This window comes from Falco cherrug, chromosome 4, assembly GCF_023634085.1.
Source record: "Falco cherrug isolate bFalChe1 chromosome 4, bFalChe1.pri, whole genome shotgun sequence".
Classification (NCBI taxonomy): Eukaryota; Metazoa; Chordata; class Aves; order Falconiformes; family Falconidae; genus Falco; species Falco cherrug.
This window is the reverse complement of record NC_073700.1, coordinates 60358215-60375659: the sequence shown is the minus strand read 5'-3', so window position 1 is coordinate 60375659 and position 17445 is coordinate 60358215. Positions and strand designations below refer to the sequence as shown.

The 17445-nt window shown below is 38.0% G+C and overlaps 1 protein-coding gene across 3 annotated transcripts in view; it reads left to right on the top strand.

Moving 5' to 3' along the window:
* The window catches only part of LMBR1 (limb development membrane protein 1), a 76913-nt gene that overhangs the window by 45582 nt on the left and 13886 nt on the right, over positions 1 to 17445 (top strand). For all 3 annotated transcript variants that reach the window (XM_055707446.1, XM_055707445.1, XM_055707447.1), the window contains 10 exons: positions 1724 to 1850; positions 2281 to 2349; positions 4730 to 4794; positions 5884 to 5956; positions 12341 to 12421; positions 13454 to 13530; positions 13756 to 13833; positions 14709 to 14782; positions 15017 to 15107; positions 16633 to 16699. In XM_055707446.1, coding sequence (XP_055563421.1) covers positions 1724 to 1850; positions 2281 to 2349; positions 4730 to 4794; positions 5884 to 5956; positions 12341 to 12421; positions 13454 to 13530; positions 13756 to 13833; positions 14709 to 14782; positions 15017 to 15107; positions 16633 to 16699 — 802 coding nt within the window. The remainder of the gene's footprint in view (positions 1 to 1723; positions 1851 to 2280; positions 2350 to 4729; positions 4795 to 5883; positions 5957 to 12340; positions 12422 to 13453; positions 13531 to 13755; positions 13834 to 14708; positions 14783 to 15016; positions 15108 to 16632; positions 16700 to 17445) is intronic.

The window sequence follows — 17445 nt, the reverse complement described above, 5'->3', positions numbered from 1 at the left end:
TGCATCCTTGAATATTTTAGGTTTTCTTCTAATCCTGTGACTTCCTTCTGTTGTTAAGTGAAGGCTCTGAACCAATGCTCAGTACTTAGAGCGTAATCTGTTTGTTTCCTGGTAATTTACAGCTAAAGCTCAAAACTTTCATATGAAACTTATGGCTATTTAATCTTCAAATATGTATATTTGGCTTAGATGCTCACGTTCAAAATAAATCATGGAAGACTGAAAGCTGGTTTCTGAGTACTAAACAAATAACACGTTATTTAACTTTTAACAACCTTAAAGCGACTTGTATTATACACAAAATACATTCTAGGAATAAATCCATATCCTGTCCATGCTACCTTTAATTTGAAATTTGATGTTTAAGATCCTCTGTGGAATTGGACTTAATCTGCCCATTTAAGCCTTTAGGGGGATTTTGTGAAGGTCTCTTTTTGTCTGTTTTTCCTTCTTGCTACTTTAGCTGTTCTGCAGAGGACTGATGGCGTGGCGCAGTTGGTGTGCTAGAAGGGATCAGTGCTCCTTGTTAGGATGCTTGAGGTCCTCTTTCATGGTGGGATGCAGCGGTTATGTAGGGAGCATGATTTTCCGGGTGAATGTCGATCATGGAAAGAATATCCTCTTGTGTTAAGCAGTGAGGGAAGAGTTGAGAAAAGTAGCCAAACTATAAAGTAGAACAAACTTTCTGCATTTAACTATAAAGTAGACTTTTCAGTGGAATATGCCCAAGCTGGGGGTTAGCCTGTGAGAAAGAAGAGATTGCGTTTGCTTGTGGAGATGTATACTGGCAAATGAAGAAAAATAAAATTATATGAACAGCAATCTGATGGTCCCTTAATGCATGGATGTCTGAAGAAACTGTCCCAGTAACTGTGTGGCTTGAACTTAGTAAAATTAGTGGTAAAAACACCAGTAGGGAAAAAACCTATGATTTTGTGTGTTATTTGGTATATTTACACTTGCAAGTCTAACGTTCAACTATTAGAGCATTGCTACATTTTTAGACTCGAGCTAATGCTGTGACATACAACCTTGTAGACCTGTGATTTGTGTGTGTTGTAAGCGAGAAGTACATGCTTTGCTCAGCGCGGAGCATGCAGAGAGGGGAGGTAAGGGATGCAGCAGCAGCAGCAGCAGCGCATGGGTAGGCCAAGAGCGAGCAGTACTCCGACAGCACGCTTGAGGGCTCTGAAGACTGAGAGGAATGGTGCAGGAGCGGTTGCAGTTGAAGAATGTATTTTAACTAAATTGGTGCATTGTACCTGCGCAGGGTTTAATGCTTGCTGGGCCATTTGGCTATTTGCCATAATTGGCTTTCCATTCCCTTGATTGGAATCATAGATAAAAATTTGCTAATCCACTTTCTTTGCTGAAAGTATTAGAAAAGTAATCCATCTTTTAAAAATGCTTGAGCAAAATCATACGGTATAAAGAATACTTTATGTAATAATGAGATTAATGAGAACTGTAAGGCATATGCAATTTAAAACAGTTTTCTATGGTTTTAAGGGGAAAAACGCCATCTGGGCACTATAAAGCCATAAGTACTTCCTTTTTTATGCACTGCCTTTAAAATGTGCAACTGTTATGCTTTTGTCTGCATGATAAAATGTGAGTATGTGTGTAGAAAGAAGGAACTGCTGTTTATTTGTAGGTTTGAAAGTATCTGATTTAAAGTTTTTTGGCTGTGTTTTTTCCTCCCTCTCCCCTCTTCTGCCCACAGGGCATCAGAGCACGCATTTTGGAAACCCTTGTAATGCTTATTCTTCTTGCACTGCTTATCCTTGGAATCGTATGGGTGGCTTCAGCACTCATAGACAATGATGCTGCCAGTATGGAGTCTTTGTATGGTATGGAATTCAACAAAACACCACACTGGTTTCATTTTAATTATGGAAATGGATGTTTTGAACTAAGTGCATTTCTAGTAAATGCTCTGTGAGTATTGCACAGGTTGTGAAGAAGCTGTATTAATTTAGCCATTACCATTTTTTCTGTTAAATCCGTTTTTACCATGCTGAGAATTCTGTGCCCATGTGGACATGATGTGTTCTAAAAACAAGTGACTTAAGTGGAATGGAAGTAAAAGCTGAAGATATTTTTCAGGCTGAAGTACTTGGGGGTTTTGTTGCATGATTATTAACTGAGTAATTCTTAATTTATTCTTGGAAATACAGTTGTTTAATCCTGAACACCTAAGAAAAGTTAATTCAGTTGTGTTTGTGACCTAAGTAGCCTATTTGTAATAAGCTAAGGCTGTGCACAATATTTTCGTTACAGACCTCTGGGAATTCTACCTCCCATATTTATATTCCTGTATATCACTGATGGGATGCTTACTACTTCTGTGTAAGTATTTTTGTGATTATTCCAAAAGATGAATGATTTTCTGTTAAAAAAAAATTAAGAGGCTTTTTAATTGTGAAAATTAAGATTGTGAATGTTAACTGAATTTTGTATTATTATTACGTTTGAATTTAGATGTAAATTTGTTAGGTTTGGGTTCTGAAGTTTGAACAAATGTTACCTTACATTTTCAGGTTTTGAGGAACTTCACGCATTACTCAAAATAATTCCAACTTTTAACTTTTTAAAGCAGGTTTTTAAGAAATAGGGAGTCCATTCTGCAACAGAAAACATAATTATTAAATGAAATGTGTGCAGGAGGTTGGTGATATGGAGAGAAAGGTATTCTGAATATTTAGTTTGTTCTATATTCAGTAAACTGCGCTTCTTCCTTTTTTAATTGAAGACGTTCATATGCAGGTAGAAGTTGGAACACCATGCAATTAGCTTTCTTAATCACAAAACTGGTATCTGGCCAGTCTGGAGGCCAGTTATATGATTGCATATGAAACAAATGCAGTGCAAACCCTAACCTTACAGCAGCTGCTCCTAGCCAGAGTTCAGTCATCCGTGTTTAGGGGAATAAGGAAGATGATGGAAGGCTACAGATCCCACTTGCAATTTCAGCTCCTTCCTGAATATTTTCTAGAAAATTGCCGAGAGGGGAACAGAACATCTCCCTTTCTAGGTTATCATGGTTTCACCTGTTCTCCAGGCTTTGTAGGTTTACAGCTGACACAGGGCTGTCGCTGTGGAGAAAGGATGGGGAATGATAGTTTGAAATGTCCGTAAAACTAAGCAGATCTGTCTGTGAAAGTCGTTGCTCACAGGGACATCAGAGAGTCCCCTTAGGTTCTCTGTATGTGGAGATTCTTAAGTCCAGTTTAATTCAAGGAAGGGGGAGTGAAAAAGATGATTCTGCATGTCTTATGTAGGCTGTTGAAGGGTGAGATTCACAATAGCTGCTGAATGTTTTAATGGAGAAGTTGGCTAACGAACTTCTTACATCTGTCTCACAATTTGTTTCAGCAGAGCTGAAAACACTGTGTGTTCTGGGGCTGTTGTAAACCATACATTAATTGGGATTAAAGGCCATTTTTGGGAAGAGTTAATTGTAACTTACACAAGGACATCACTGAAATTATGTAAGGCCCTCCAAAGGCACTGTGCAGCGGTGGGAAAGGGGTAGGTGCTGGGGTAGAGCTTCAGTAGATCTTCAGCTGGCTTAACTGCTGGAGCAGTGTACGAGTAAGGCTAACTGCAGCGGTGATTTGGAGTACCGCTTCCTTTCCCTGTTCTCCTTTTCCTGCAGGCTTCTCCTGTAGCAGAGGGAGACTAGCCGAAGTTAGCCTTTTGAATACTCTTGTATTTTCCCTGTAATACATAGTAGTGTGAAACACTGGTTAATAAAATAAATGTAATCCTCACTATAAAATCTTGTGTGCTTCTTTTTTTGGCAACACCATTTTACTATAATGGGAACTATAAATGTATATACTCATCGGTGCTGTTACACGTTCCTTCCATCTCCTACACACTTCAGTATTTGAAGGCTATTCTCCCTAAATTGTTGAGTTTTACTAATAATCTTCTATTATCGTGGTTTGAGCCTTTCTCCCAACAAGCAGGTATGTACCATACCTGATAACTCTCACAGGCTATGATCAAAAAGGGCCCATTGGTATTTCATAGGAAAGTAGCCTAAGATCTGGTAGCCGAGCCTGCTGTTAACTGAAGTTGCAGTATAACTTAGAGCAAAGCAGCTTCATGATCGCTTGACCTTACAGCTATACCTGTGCCTGTGAAATGTGTCTGAGGTGTTCTCCAGCACTGTGGCCAACTAGTGTCATTCCATCCGCGATATTGCAGTTTGCAGACGGTGGCTGCGCATGTATTGCCTCACGGTAATGGTGCCTGGAGTGCGTGAAATCCAGAACTGCGCCTGAGAATGGTTTGGGAAAGTGCAAACTGGCCCAGGGCAAATCATGCCAGGGATAGTTCTAGCAATTTACTGGTGCAGGCAGTCAAGTCTTACTGCCCAGGAATGTTTCCTGGCACTGCTGAATTCACTAGTGCAGGCATAGCCTCTGGTGCCACATGCTTTGAATAAATAATTACCTGAGCAAGTTTAAGAGATCTGATTATGTGATGATCCTTGTTGACAAAAAAATCAGTTATGCTCTTGGAGGGGGAGAGATGCTTGTCTCGTTCAAAATTCAGATGATAACAACATGTTTTAAAGTTCATATTGGAGTTTTAAAGCTTTTTCAGTTCTTTTCAACACTGTGCTTGGTTATATGTGGAATAGCACTTTGAATATCCAAATAAAAATTGGTCTTTGACTTACAAATCACTGTTTTGTATAATCTTTCTTCCTCTGCAGTATGCACGCCCGTGGGACTTTCACGGATGTTTACAGTAATGGGTCAGTTGCTGGTGAAGCCAACAGTAAGTGTTACACAGATCTGTCCTCATGTGCTGTCAGAGGGCAGAATGCCATTAGGGAACTTTTTTCTGGAATGCCTACACTTCTACTTAATTCTGCACTTCTACTTAATTCTCTATTCAGTTTATTAGGGTTTCTATAGTCAATATTTGTGTACTTGTTTAAATTTCTCATAGAGTACAAAAGCCGTTTTTTCCACAGAAAAATCTTTGGGTTTTTAAAATAGTATGGACTTCCTCTGATTTTCCGATTTGCAAAACTGTTAGTAATATTAATATTTGTCAGCATTGCCTATTATGTCTGTTTTGCAAATGACTGAAAAGCGCAGGCTTGTTCTGAGGTCAGGAGCAAAGGATACAAGACCACACCAAGGCTGGACTGCCAGAAGGGTACCTGGGGGTACACTTAGATGGGTGAAATGTAGGTAGTTGGCATCTGTAAGAACTTCTTACACGTAGATACTCTGCTGTTCTTGGACTGAATGCTGTGAGGGAAGGGAAAAGCTTGTACTGTGTACAAGTGCTCTGGTGACTTCGATGTCATGTTTCTTAGTTTGCGTTTGCTAAAATTTGGGTGCGCTCCTTCTCATTTGTCAGTTCAACCCTGCAAATACAAAGAAAATATACACTGTTTTGCTATCTGTAAGCTTTAAACTCAAAACAGCTAATAGTAAGGTAAACAGGCTTAAATTTATTTGGTTTCAGCAGTCACTTTTTAATATACTTTTTCAAAATCTGCAGTTATTTTTGTTTAAATAAAATTGAGTGTGGATGTCGATAGGTTGATATGATTTGAATATAGGTCCAGCGTACTGCCTCTTCCCCTGTTCTGTAAGTCTCTTTAGATTGAAACTGAATATAAGAGCTTTAACCTGAAATGAAAACTTTACAGAAAGTTTGCTTACAGTAAATAATCCGTAGCGGAATGGAATAACCTTTTGTGGAGTATATTTGTATCAGCATTGTAAAGTTGTAGACTACATATTTAAGACATAGGTTACTAAAACTAAATGAACCTGACTAGATTAGTGCAGTTGGAAAAACAAATTACTTTGATACACAGTGAGTTCATGTTTCTGTTTCCAAATACAGATCCTCGAAGACCTAGATGAGCAGATGTATATCATCACTTTAGAGGAGGAAGCGATTCAGAGGCGGCTTAATGGTATGGTTGTTCTGATAGTGCTTCAAATACTGTATTGAGAATAGAGTGGTTCTGGTCAGGATTATTGATCTCACTGTTACATAGCCTCTTCTCTCAAAATAGAAAATTTCAACGTCTTGGGGTGTGTGTAACAAGCATTACAAGCTAACATTTCGTTGCTCACTGTGGTGTTCAAGATTGGCTCGCGCGTGTGTGTGTGGTTTGCTTTGGTTTTGTTTTTAGCATGTTCATCAGCTCTAATATGTGAATATTCTGAGCCTAAGAAAGCAAATTGAGTAGTTGACCAGACCCACCACCCTTACTGCAAAATAGTTTGGATTGGTAAATGACTGTATTTTAACCTTGTCTGAAGAACAATGAACTTAGATTAGCAAGAGGCTCAACTTCCTGCATAATGGGGTTTTTTATTCAGAGGATTTTTTTCTGTTTCAGTTCATTATATTTAGAATCTTAGGTAATAATTCATTAAACATTGGAGCAGTCCTTTATATTCTAGGAGCTATTTGGTAGATTTAATAATTTGAAATCTGTTAATGAACAATCAAAATGAATAATTGTACAAATGTTTTAGACATCTTGTATTTAGTATTAAATTTTTGCACTTCTTGATAAGGTATTTCTGTTCTGAAGAGTTTCAAAAGCAGTATGAAGGTTTGGCTTCTAAGAGAATGAGTGTTGCAGCATGGCAGGCACCAATTACAGAAAATGTATCGATTCTATAAACCTGGAAATCATGTTGCAGAAATTCTCTTCTGAATTGCTTTGGAGAAGCCATCCATCCACTATTTATACAATTGCTTCAGGTTGGAAACCCAAAGAATATTAATGTCATGACACATCCATTGTTGTGTTGTCTTATGACTGACTTTAGCCTTAATTTTTTAAATTTTCTGCCTTTCTCTCTTGGTCTTCAGTCTTCTGTCATACGTCTCAATCTCTCCTTCTTTCAAGTCTCAGTAAGTCCCCTTTCAAAGTTGCTTGGTCAGGGAAAATATCTTTGATAACAGTAGATCATTGTGGTTCTCTTTATTTCCAGCATTTAAAATTTGTGAAGGAGTAATGACAACTTTGTGCTAAAATCAGCCATGGTTTCAGTTTAAAAGTGACGTTCACCTTTGCTGTTTTGGAAGCTTAGGTTTTTATACTGACATGCATGCATATATATATATATATATGCTTTTACACAGACAAGCAAAAAGGTGCATGCAGTGGATGTCTTTGAAGCTGTGATGGGGTAATTATAATTGTTCTGTGTGTTTGATGTTAGCTAGCAACTGTAAAATATTTGTTGCTGAATATTTTATGTTGTCATGGTGATTGTGCTTATGCACAAGGAAAAGCGATACAGAAGAATGACCCAGTGTTATTCAGGTATCTATTAGACGTAGTTCAGAGTAGTTTCCGCTATTTAAGTAGAGAATGTGATTGTTTAGGTGCCGAGTGTCTGCTGTTTTTCTGCATAGAAGTCTATGTGACAGTTGTTTATATTGCAGTTCAGCAATATCCCTCGTGAGATGGACTTAGCCTGTTTGTAGGCATCTACTAATTAATTGGATCTGGATTTAGGATGTGTGCAGGTAGCTCCCCTTACCGCTAGCCAAAAGAATGGATTCTCTTTCAGTGAATCGGTTAGTATGCAACGTAACGTGGAACTGCAACCCACCCATGTTCCACAGAGCTCTCACCAGCCTACTCTTAAGAGGTGAAAGACGTGGGGCTTAAATGTCCTTTGACAGGAGAGGGAACGGAATTCTTCTGTTTCACGTGGTGAGGGAATGGTATGGAACCACCAGCTGAAGGAATGCTCGAAAACCCACAGTTTGGTGTACAGAGGAAATTAATGGACAAGCTGTAAAGTAAATCTAAACTTGGATGTAGCATGTAGGTGGCAGGCAGTATGTTCTATGCTCAAGAAGGTACTCTGCAAGATTTTTGTGAGTAATTAATTAAGTATTGTTCTCACTTTTGTGGCAAGCATACAGAGCTTTATATTCTCTGCCAGAAGTCTTCCTAATAAATATGAATTATGGCAGAAAAATAGATAGCATTTTTGCCAGAACTATGAAGACTCATGCTTATCATGCTCATTGCCTTCTTAAAAAATGTTTACAAATGGAGGTGTGGTGCTAATCACATCAATAAATGTAGTGCTGTGATGTCAGAGGCCATAGTCTGTGACTTAACACAGAGATTGGGTAAGGATTTTTGTTGCTGTATCCGAGCAGGTGTATTGGGCTGCACGCTCCCTGGGCCATGGCTGTTGCATCTCTTTCACGGTTGTGGTAGAGGAAATGCATGTGCTCCAGCAACCCTGCTGGACAGTTTTGCAGAAAAGTGTTCTGATGTATATACTCCATTTAAATATATAACCAAAGAGTTGAATTTTTATTAAAACTGAAGAGAACCAAACCATAGGCTTAAGCAATACTTAGTGATTGTCAATGCTGACATTTTTGGTTTTGGTGTTTTGTTTGCTGTTTGGCTGTGTTTTTTTTTTTGTTTGTTTTTTGGTTTTTTTTTAGAACAATTATTATCACACTCTTAGCATTGCTTTGCCATGTTCTAATTAATGTTTTCTGAGACAGTGTCTGGATGTGGGAAGGGGGTAACATGAATCACTGTTTCCACTGAATAGGTTGTGTAAAGCTTCAGCTTTCAGAGGAGGAAGAACATTTAGCTGTGTGAGCTGATGCTGTTTTTGATTCCTATAGATGTAACTGTTGTGGTGGTGATGCAATTGATGAGAGTATTCTGTAAAGCTCTTCATATGTGAAAACAAATCTACCTGTGAAACTGCGTATCTTTTTGGTGGAAACTAATTCTCTTCCTTCTCAGATGGTCTACAGTGTATAACTGAAAATCAGAGGAGGGGGGAGGGGAAAGTTTGATCCTGTTATCTACCCTAGTATTTTTATCTATTGAAGAGATACTGGGCTTTGGGAAAATGTTTGTTTCCAGTGTATTATATTTCAGTACCCACATCACTCCTACAGTTAAAGAATAAAGCTGGGACTTTTTTATATTAAAAGAAAAAAGTTGCCTTCAGCTATTAGTTTTCCTGAATCCAAAGAGACGGGTGGGGTAGGATCAAAAATACTTACTTGATCAAAGTTATTGGCTCTGAAGGTATCCTTACCTATGTAAGAAAGATGAAAGGTGTTGTTTTTATTGCACGCTAGTAACAGTGTAATTTTGAACTAATTGGTGTTGAACTGCCAATCACCTAGGGGGAATGCAAATAGATACTCTTACAATTTCCTTTGAGGTACTGAAGTCTTATGTTGGGGCTGGAAGAAAAACAGAATAATACCGTTAAATTGACCTTAAATGAGCTGCTTTGTGGCTTTCTTGGAGAATCCCTTCTAACTTTTCATTGCTAGTCCAAACTAGTCTCGTCTACCGATTTGATTTATTGGCTAGACAGCGCTGACATTGAACTTTGTGCGTGTTTGAAATAAAGCTAATGTTATAGAGCTTTTAAGAATTTAGCTGCATCCTTTTCAAATACTCTTTTGACTGATCTGAAACGCTGCCTTCCCCTCTCATAAAATATCTTTTTGTGTAGCGACCTGTTGTTTGCTAATATTTTTAAGGAGGAACTACAATAGCACTTAAATGTGATTCAGAATTTCTACTGAAGTGTCTCTTAGAGACCTAATGTGATCACGTTGACTTTGTTGGAAAGACTCCTGTGAATGAATATCAGTGTTTTGAGCTCTGGATTTTTATACTGGGCGGGGAAACAACATATATCTTAAATAAAGCTTTTCCTAGAGACCCTTAAATCAATTATCACAGAATCATTTAGGTTGGAAAAGACCTTTGAGATCATAGCATCCAACCGTGAACCCAGGACTGCCAAGTCCATCACTAAACCAGGTCCCCAAGCACCCCCTCTATGTGTTTTTTAAACACCTTCAGGGATGGTGATTCCACCACTCCCCTGGGCAGCCTGTTCCCATGCTCGACAACCCTTCAGTGAAGAAATTTTCCCTAATATCCAATCTGAAACTCCCCTGGCAGAACTTGAGCCTGTTTCCTCTTGTCCTGTTGCCAGTTACCTGGGAGAAGAGACTGACACCCACCAAATTATGGAGGAGAAGAAGAAAATGTCATATGTTAACTTGAATTTTCTTTCTTTTTCAACCGCTTCCAGTAAAGTTCTTGAGACTTTTTCACTGATCTCTATAGCTATCCTTTTTCTCAACTCATAGTAATTAGTCATTCCATAAAACAGATGTTTTAGACTTTTTTTCAGAGGGAATGCATCAGTGCAAAAGCTTATTTTTATAATGATAATTAGATATGCTTTTTTTTCAAAATGACTTTTTCTCAAAACCTGTGTATTATGATTACTTATTTAAAAAACACTGAGATATTAAGCTGATACTCATATTGCAGGTACTTCAAGTGAACGGTTATTACAAAACAGCATTTGTAGGTCTTACTGGTTTAGTCCTGGGATTTGAGATATTTATGTATTTGTACCACATACACATCATGTCGCTGATAACAGAGGTAAATGTTTAGGCATAGCACAAAGACTGTGTGTTACATGCAAAAATGTGTCTGGAAGAAGCATGCAATTAAATATTCAAAATTAATTTTTTCAACAGTTGGATGTCTCACCGGTAATTCGCATAGAAAAAAAATATCAGTATTAATACTCTGAAATAAAAAGAGTAAAAGTTAAAAAAAAAAAATGCGATCCCAGAAATACGTGTGTATTTCTTGGCTTTCAGATAGGACATCACTGTGCTGGAATATGGAGAATGCGCGGACTGGATGGGCTTAGAAATATACCTTCTTATCTTGTGCTGAGATTGCTGGGTGGATGAACAGACAACAGAAAATAAGGGAATGATGAGACTGGGCTATAAAGTAGCGTCAGTGTGCCAGTAACCTAAGTGCTACTTAGTTTTTGTAGGCAAATGATCACGATACGGGATAAAAGCCCGGACAAGGCTATTAGTCTCATAGAAATTTATTAGGGAGTGTTTAAAAAAGGTCCCTGGAGTGTGGTGCTGTTAGAGGTTAGCCTGCATCCAGAGGTGAGGCCGAGGGTAGGGAACGACCAGCAGGCGAAGGGTGCCAGTGTAAAGAAAGAAAGAAGGTGACAGAGGGGACTTAGGGTTTATTAAGACCTTGGCGCTACCATGGCGTGTTTTTGCAGAGTGAGGTTGGCCTGGAATAGACAGGGAAAATGAGCCCTCTTGATTTATTTTCAAGTGAGATTACTCAGAAATAAAAGGGATGAGAGTGAGGCAAAGATGAGTGGAGAGTTTCTCTAACTTAATCCGGGAAGAGTAGTTCCCGTTTGTGATAGCAAAGAGTAAAAGCTAAAGTAGAAATGATGAGATGATAACTGAGATAGCAGCTCTCCAGTCAGCATTTCAGAGCTGTATCATTGAACACTGTGCAGTGTTTATAGAGGAACTGGAATCAAGGGAAGAAACCACAGTGTGCTTGCACTGGGAAAGGTGGGAGGTTGCGAGAGAGCGGGAGGTGGAAGAGAAAAAGGATGGAGAGGGAAAATGGGCTGGATTTCCTAGAGCCTGTGTAGGGGTAAGAGGAAGGGTTGCTGAGCGACTTTAGGCAGAGATTTAGCAAGAGAGAGAGGAACTAAGATCGTGGTTGTCGGTTTTCAGCTGGTGTAGAGGAGAGAATTTGAGGAATTGCACAACAGTGACACACACATGCTGTAACCTGTATAAAGGAAAATGAAAGAATATGGTTTCAGGGGTGGTTGTGAGGAAGGTGGGATTATGGTTGTCAGAGACACAGAGAGACTGACCAAATCAGGCAAACTTTACATGAGCAGAAGAGGTGTCAACAAGCAGGTCAGCAGTATGGAAACTGAGTTTGCTGGGTAAAAAGGATTGGGGAAAGCTGCAACTGGAGATCTGGCTATCAGCTTGCTTAGTTTGGAGGCAAAGGACCACTTGTCTTTAAGTTGCTAAATAATAATGCCCTTGAAGGGCATCCAGAGAATTTGTTACATCTTGATATATGAATTGTATAGAGGTACAAGACTGAGGCATCTGTGTCAGGCTGCCACACGGTAACTGGGTTTTGGACCTGTGTGACAGTTCAGCAGTAGCTGTTCTCTCGGTTCTTGCAGCAGCTGGTCGGCAGCGTAGGCAGCGGTCCCAGCAGGTCACGCTGCGAAACCTCGGATGTGTTGGACTCTTCCGGTTAGACAGAATTGGAAGGTCCTTGTCTGAGACTCTGTTTTTTGAAAAGTGGTTGAAGAGTCTCAAACATCTGCAGTTTAAAGCCACGCGTGTTAATGTGATGCTTCCTAAATCTGAATCGTCGTGGTGTGTCTTACAGTGCTATAGTTAGTCTCACTCAAAAGAAAACACTGTCGTCTTCTTTTAAAAGGTACATCTTCCACGGTGGAATGCCAGATGGTAGAGTTGGAACGGGAGCTTGAAAAAGTGAAAAGCAAGAAAACGAATCTAGGTAATAAACTTCTTTCTACTGCTTCATGTGGATTGCAGTTTAATAAATGCACATAAGACACTGTGTTTAGCTCGTAGCAGTCGATGGATTCCACTTTGTTCTTAAACAGATGTGTCCATTTCCAGTACTCCTAAATTGTGAGTTTCTCCAGATACATTACATGGAGTCATTGTGTCCCTCTAACAAATTTAAGTAAGGAGTCTAATGTAGATCTTATTTTTAACATAATTGAAGAGAAATTGTAATGCTCTTGACTTCCTTGCATGGAGCTCAACAGCACGGTCTTTTCGTATATGATGATATGATTATTTGGGATGATCTAAGACATTACTTTCCTCTCTGTTTTTGAATTATTTCTGTAAAAGTCAAATTGTGTTTAAGAACAGTAAGATAATTCTCAGCAGGTTTGTTCTTTTATAACTAAAAAGTAATACTTCTGGTAATGGTAACCACTCAGCAGGAGTCAGCTTACTTACTCAAAGGCTTGAGGGATTTTTGCATGTATCAACATGTTAGGTGCAAAACTAAGACTGGTAACAAAAAGTTTTGGGGTGTTCTTTTTAGACGTACTAGTGAAGTCTGGTGAGTTAGTCGTGTCTTTCTTGCTTTATGTTTTAAAAGGAAAATACTGTTTAAATATTTGAAATTCTGTTCAGTCCCTTTAGGACACATTAAAATAGACATCCGAACAGCATATTTTAAAAGTAATTATATTTAAAACTTTTCAGAACTGCTGTATGCCAGAGGAAAAAAAAAGTTCTGGTGAAACAAGCCTGTAAACAAGAAAGAAGGATCTGCTTCTCTATCTCCCCAGCCTTTCTCTGAAGAGACTTCATATTTTTGGCATTGCTTTGTACAGCTCTTTAGGGTGGATGTTTTTGTGAACCAGTTGGTGTTGGTTCAGGATAAGATTTTGTTAGGATAACTTTTGTTACCTATAGCTATAACAAGAACTTACACAGATAGCTAAATGACTCGTTTTATTCTAAGGTGATTTACGGTATTAAGCTTCTGTTTTTCTCTTCTGAACAGAACGGAAGAAAAAAGCTTCTGCTTGGGAAAGGAATTTAGTGTATCCAGCTGTTATGATATTGCTACTGATTGAGACGGTAAGAATTTTGCCCCCCTTCCAAGAAAAATTATAAGGAATTTTTCAGTCACTTGGGGGAATAATTTTAACATTTTTGAATGGTGTGTTTAAGCAACAAATTTGATATTCTTTTCTTGACCGTTTTAAAAAAACTTAACATTATGAAATCTGGTGGGGATAAACATACAAATTTAAAAAATGTGGGATACTTGTAAATAACGCAACTGTTTCTACTTTTTTATAGTCCATCTCAGTCCTCTTAGTTGCTCTCAACATTCTTTACCTATTGGTTGATGAGACTGCAATGCCAAAGGGATCAGGGGTAAAGTAAACATCTCTTATGAATTTTATAACTTCAGTAAAGCTTTGGAGCCCTTACAAAATCGCAAGTGAGAACTTCTGCTTTAATAACATTGAAACTAATGTGCCTCAGCCTTGACTTTGCTTCTAGGTTTCAGTCCTGTGCACACATAAACATTTGTTACATGTCCTGTTACAGCGAGTTCTTAATAAAACTAGTCCAGAATCTTTTTTTAAGATATAGTGATTCAGTAAATCAGTAATCTGGAGTTTGCATTTTACTCATGTCTCCTACTTTTGTATGGACTAGAAATCTTCAATTTAAGAAAATATGTTAAAAGCCAATATGAAAAGCCTGTCTCGGTTTGTGTTCCTCTTAGAAAACATGACATTTTTTTTCTTTTATTATAAAAGTAGTTCAAGAAAGAACAGCACATTGAGTAGCAGTGTCTTTAACCATGAGGGCGTGTTTTTGTTAACTTGGCAATGCTTTCCCCTGCATGTAGCTGTATATGAGCTTGCAGAGCTGTAAAAGGTTTTTAGTGATGATGTCCGCTCTGTCTGTAGTATTGCGAACAACTGGAAGTGTCATCTTCTGAGACATTTTAGTTTCCAAAGTAATGAGTGGAGCATGTATAAAATGCAGCATGGTGGGTAGATGCAGCATACATAAAATGTGAGTAGGAATACACTTCACTCCAGTTTGAAAGCTAGCTGATGTAGTTGCATAGGGTGGGAGACCTGCATGTTAGAAAATCAGAATGCCCCTTAAATACTGAATTGAGAAAAGGCTGTATTTCATGTAAGATGTTAGGTTTTTTAGTCCTGGTAGAAATCAACTTTATGAACAGTTGCGTGTACCTTACTAAATGATGCAAAGTGTTTTTCTCCTTGTAGGGGCCTGGAATAGGAAATGCCTCTCTATCCACCTTTGGTTTTGTGGGAGCAGCACTTGAAATCATTCTGATTTTGTATCCTTTCTTTAAGAATTCTGTCTGTTAACAAGTATTCTGTCTAGTTTTCTGGGACACTGGTTATTTACTAAGACACTTGCCTGCAGAGAAGAAAGAGATGGGTCAGTCCTTCTCAAGCACTCGAAGTGTTTTTGTTTTTTTTTCTTTGGTTCTTAAGACTTTTAGGAGACTGCTGAGAACCTGAGTGAAACTCGCATTCCTTGGAGGTTCCTTTTTCCTTGATTCTCACAGCTATCTTATGGTATCCTCTGTCGTCGGCTTCTACAGTCTTCGGTTTTTTGAAAATTTCACTCCCAGGAAGGATGACACAACTATGACAAAGGTAAGGTAAAGTCTGTGTTGGTGATGGCCCCCTCCTGTCTTTCTTGCCACCCAAGACAAACTGACTCTTTTAGTTAGTAATTGCCCTGAATGGCTCATTTGCAGTGATCAGTATTTGTTTGTAAGCTGCGTAAATGCAAACTGGAAGATTTTCAAAATGCTGAATGAGTGGGAAAAAGGATGTGCTCTGTTTAGTTTGGATGGCATCCATTCACTTGTAAAAAGCCGGGAGTAGCAGAGCTTGTTAACTAGCTATAGAAAAGCTAGTGAAAGAACTTTTTTCAAAGGAAACGTATTGCTAATGAGTAACTTTGATTGTGCTAACTGTACTTCAGGGAGCTTGTTTGAAATCTGAAGAACTTGGTTGCTAGAAGTAATACAGACAAAGTAATACAAATTTGAATAATTAAACTAAGACTGAGGAGGTCTATTCAAGCAACGGTTTTGCAGTCTGAGGCTAATTTGACTTTCTACAATTTAGCACTGGCTTCAGAATAACGAGTGCTGTTACCCAAGGCTGAGGAACATGCTTAGGTTTTTGGCAAAATATTCCCACAGCTGACAAGGGGAGGTGATTGGTAACCAGGGAACAGATGCTGAATTTAATTAATTATTTTTTTCAATGTGTTTCATTGTGTGTTGTGGGATTTGTTTGTTTGTTGGTTTGGTTAGTTTTTTAAGGTAATGGATAAAGACATTTTTACCATAAAATGTTGAAAGTGAGAAAGTAGGTAAACACACAACACGGTTATAGTAAATAAGTAGTAGGGAGTTGGAATGTCCTTAATGTTTCCTATTGATTGTTTACAGTACTGCAGGAATAGTGTAGAATTAAATCGTGAATGCACAACTGTCTACTTACTTTGAAGAAGTTTTTTGTGTTTTTTTCTTTTGGATTCTGATAGAATTAGAGCTGAAGAAAGTGATCCCTTGTGAGAGAAAGTTTCAATTACTCTTTATAAAGGCTTCACAAACTAGAGTAAAATCGAACAGCTGTGAATTTTTTCGTACTATTTAAAGTAGTCAACAGGCATTCAACTGAAAGGAAGCTCTTTGTTGTAATTTTTTAAATAATGCTAATCCTGCAAGCAGTTACATACAAAGCTTAAGCTGATGTATCAGTCATCTATTCTAAGCCTATGGAATGGTTCTTTTTATAAAAGTTTGCAGGAACTAAGTAAACAGTTGATGCTTTGCAACATGGCAGTTTTGAATTATTTTGAATCTAAGCGTACATAACACTGATTACAAGCAGATGATTACATATTTGCTTTTGTTTTTAACTCGTCTCTTGGATCATCTTCATCTTGTGAAACGCTGTATGGAGAAATGTGACAGAAGTAAGCAAGACTAACTATGCTATTGTAAGTTTCTTTAGGTTCAGTTTGGAGAATGTAACTTCCAGGAATTCTTTTTCATCTTGACTACTGGTTTTAGTTTTCCGTTGTTTTGTGTGGTTTGGTTGTGTTTTTTGCCCTTCAGCAATCCTCTGTATAATTTAAATGCTGTTTGTCATTTTCAAACAGATCATTGGAAACTGTGTCTCTATCTTGGTGCTGAGCTCTGCTTTGCCAGTGATGTCAAGAACACTGGGTAAGTGAAATGGGAGTATAACACATTGTAATAAAGGATGTTTAATTGGGTTAAAAAACAAGAAGAAAGAACAGCCAGTAGCTGTAGCCTTCGTAATATGTATTTAATTTGCCACCACTTTCAATAAAAAGAGCATATATGTGTGGTCTTCTTTTTTTGCCCCAACATGAGCCATTGAACATACATTCTATGTACATGAACTGCAGAACATACATGCTAAAAAAAAGATGCTAAGCATTTTCTAGAGAGTAGATTATTTAAAAAGGTAGGTCAGATTTAAAACTTAAAACAGGAGATGGTGTGAAGAGTAGATACAGAGACTGCTTGTTCAGTAGTGTAAAACAGTTTCATGTTCACTGCGAAATTACAGTGCTCAGTTTTTGTGGAAAAACTACGTTTGGGGATTTCAGTATAAAATCTGAGTGCAAATGTCTTTTTATAAAGTTAATGAATCTTAATAAATTAAGATTTATATCAGAAATAATACCAGGCTACGCTCATTTTCCCTGAAATAATCTGCTTGCATTCTTTGTTACTTCAGTTTTCAAGTATAAAAATTCGTAGCCCAGCCTAGTAGAACTGAAGCAGTTCTGATTTTATTGTTAAGAACTGGCAGTAGCATTTGAAGTGGAAAAACTGTTTTAACCAGTTGGAAAGAGAAGATATTTTGTATCTTCACTTTGTTTAATTAGGTAATCATCAGCTTGAATTCTTGAAGTTAGATTGCAAGGCTATTATATGTTTAA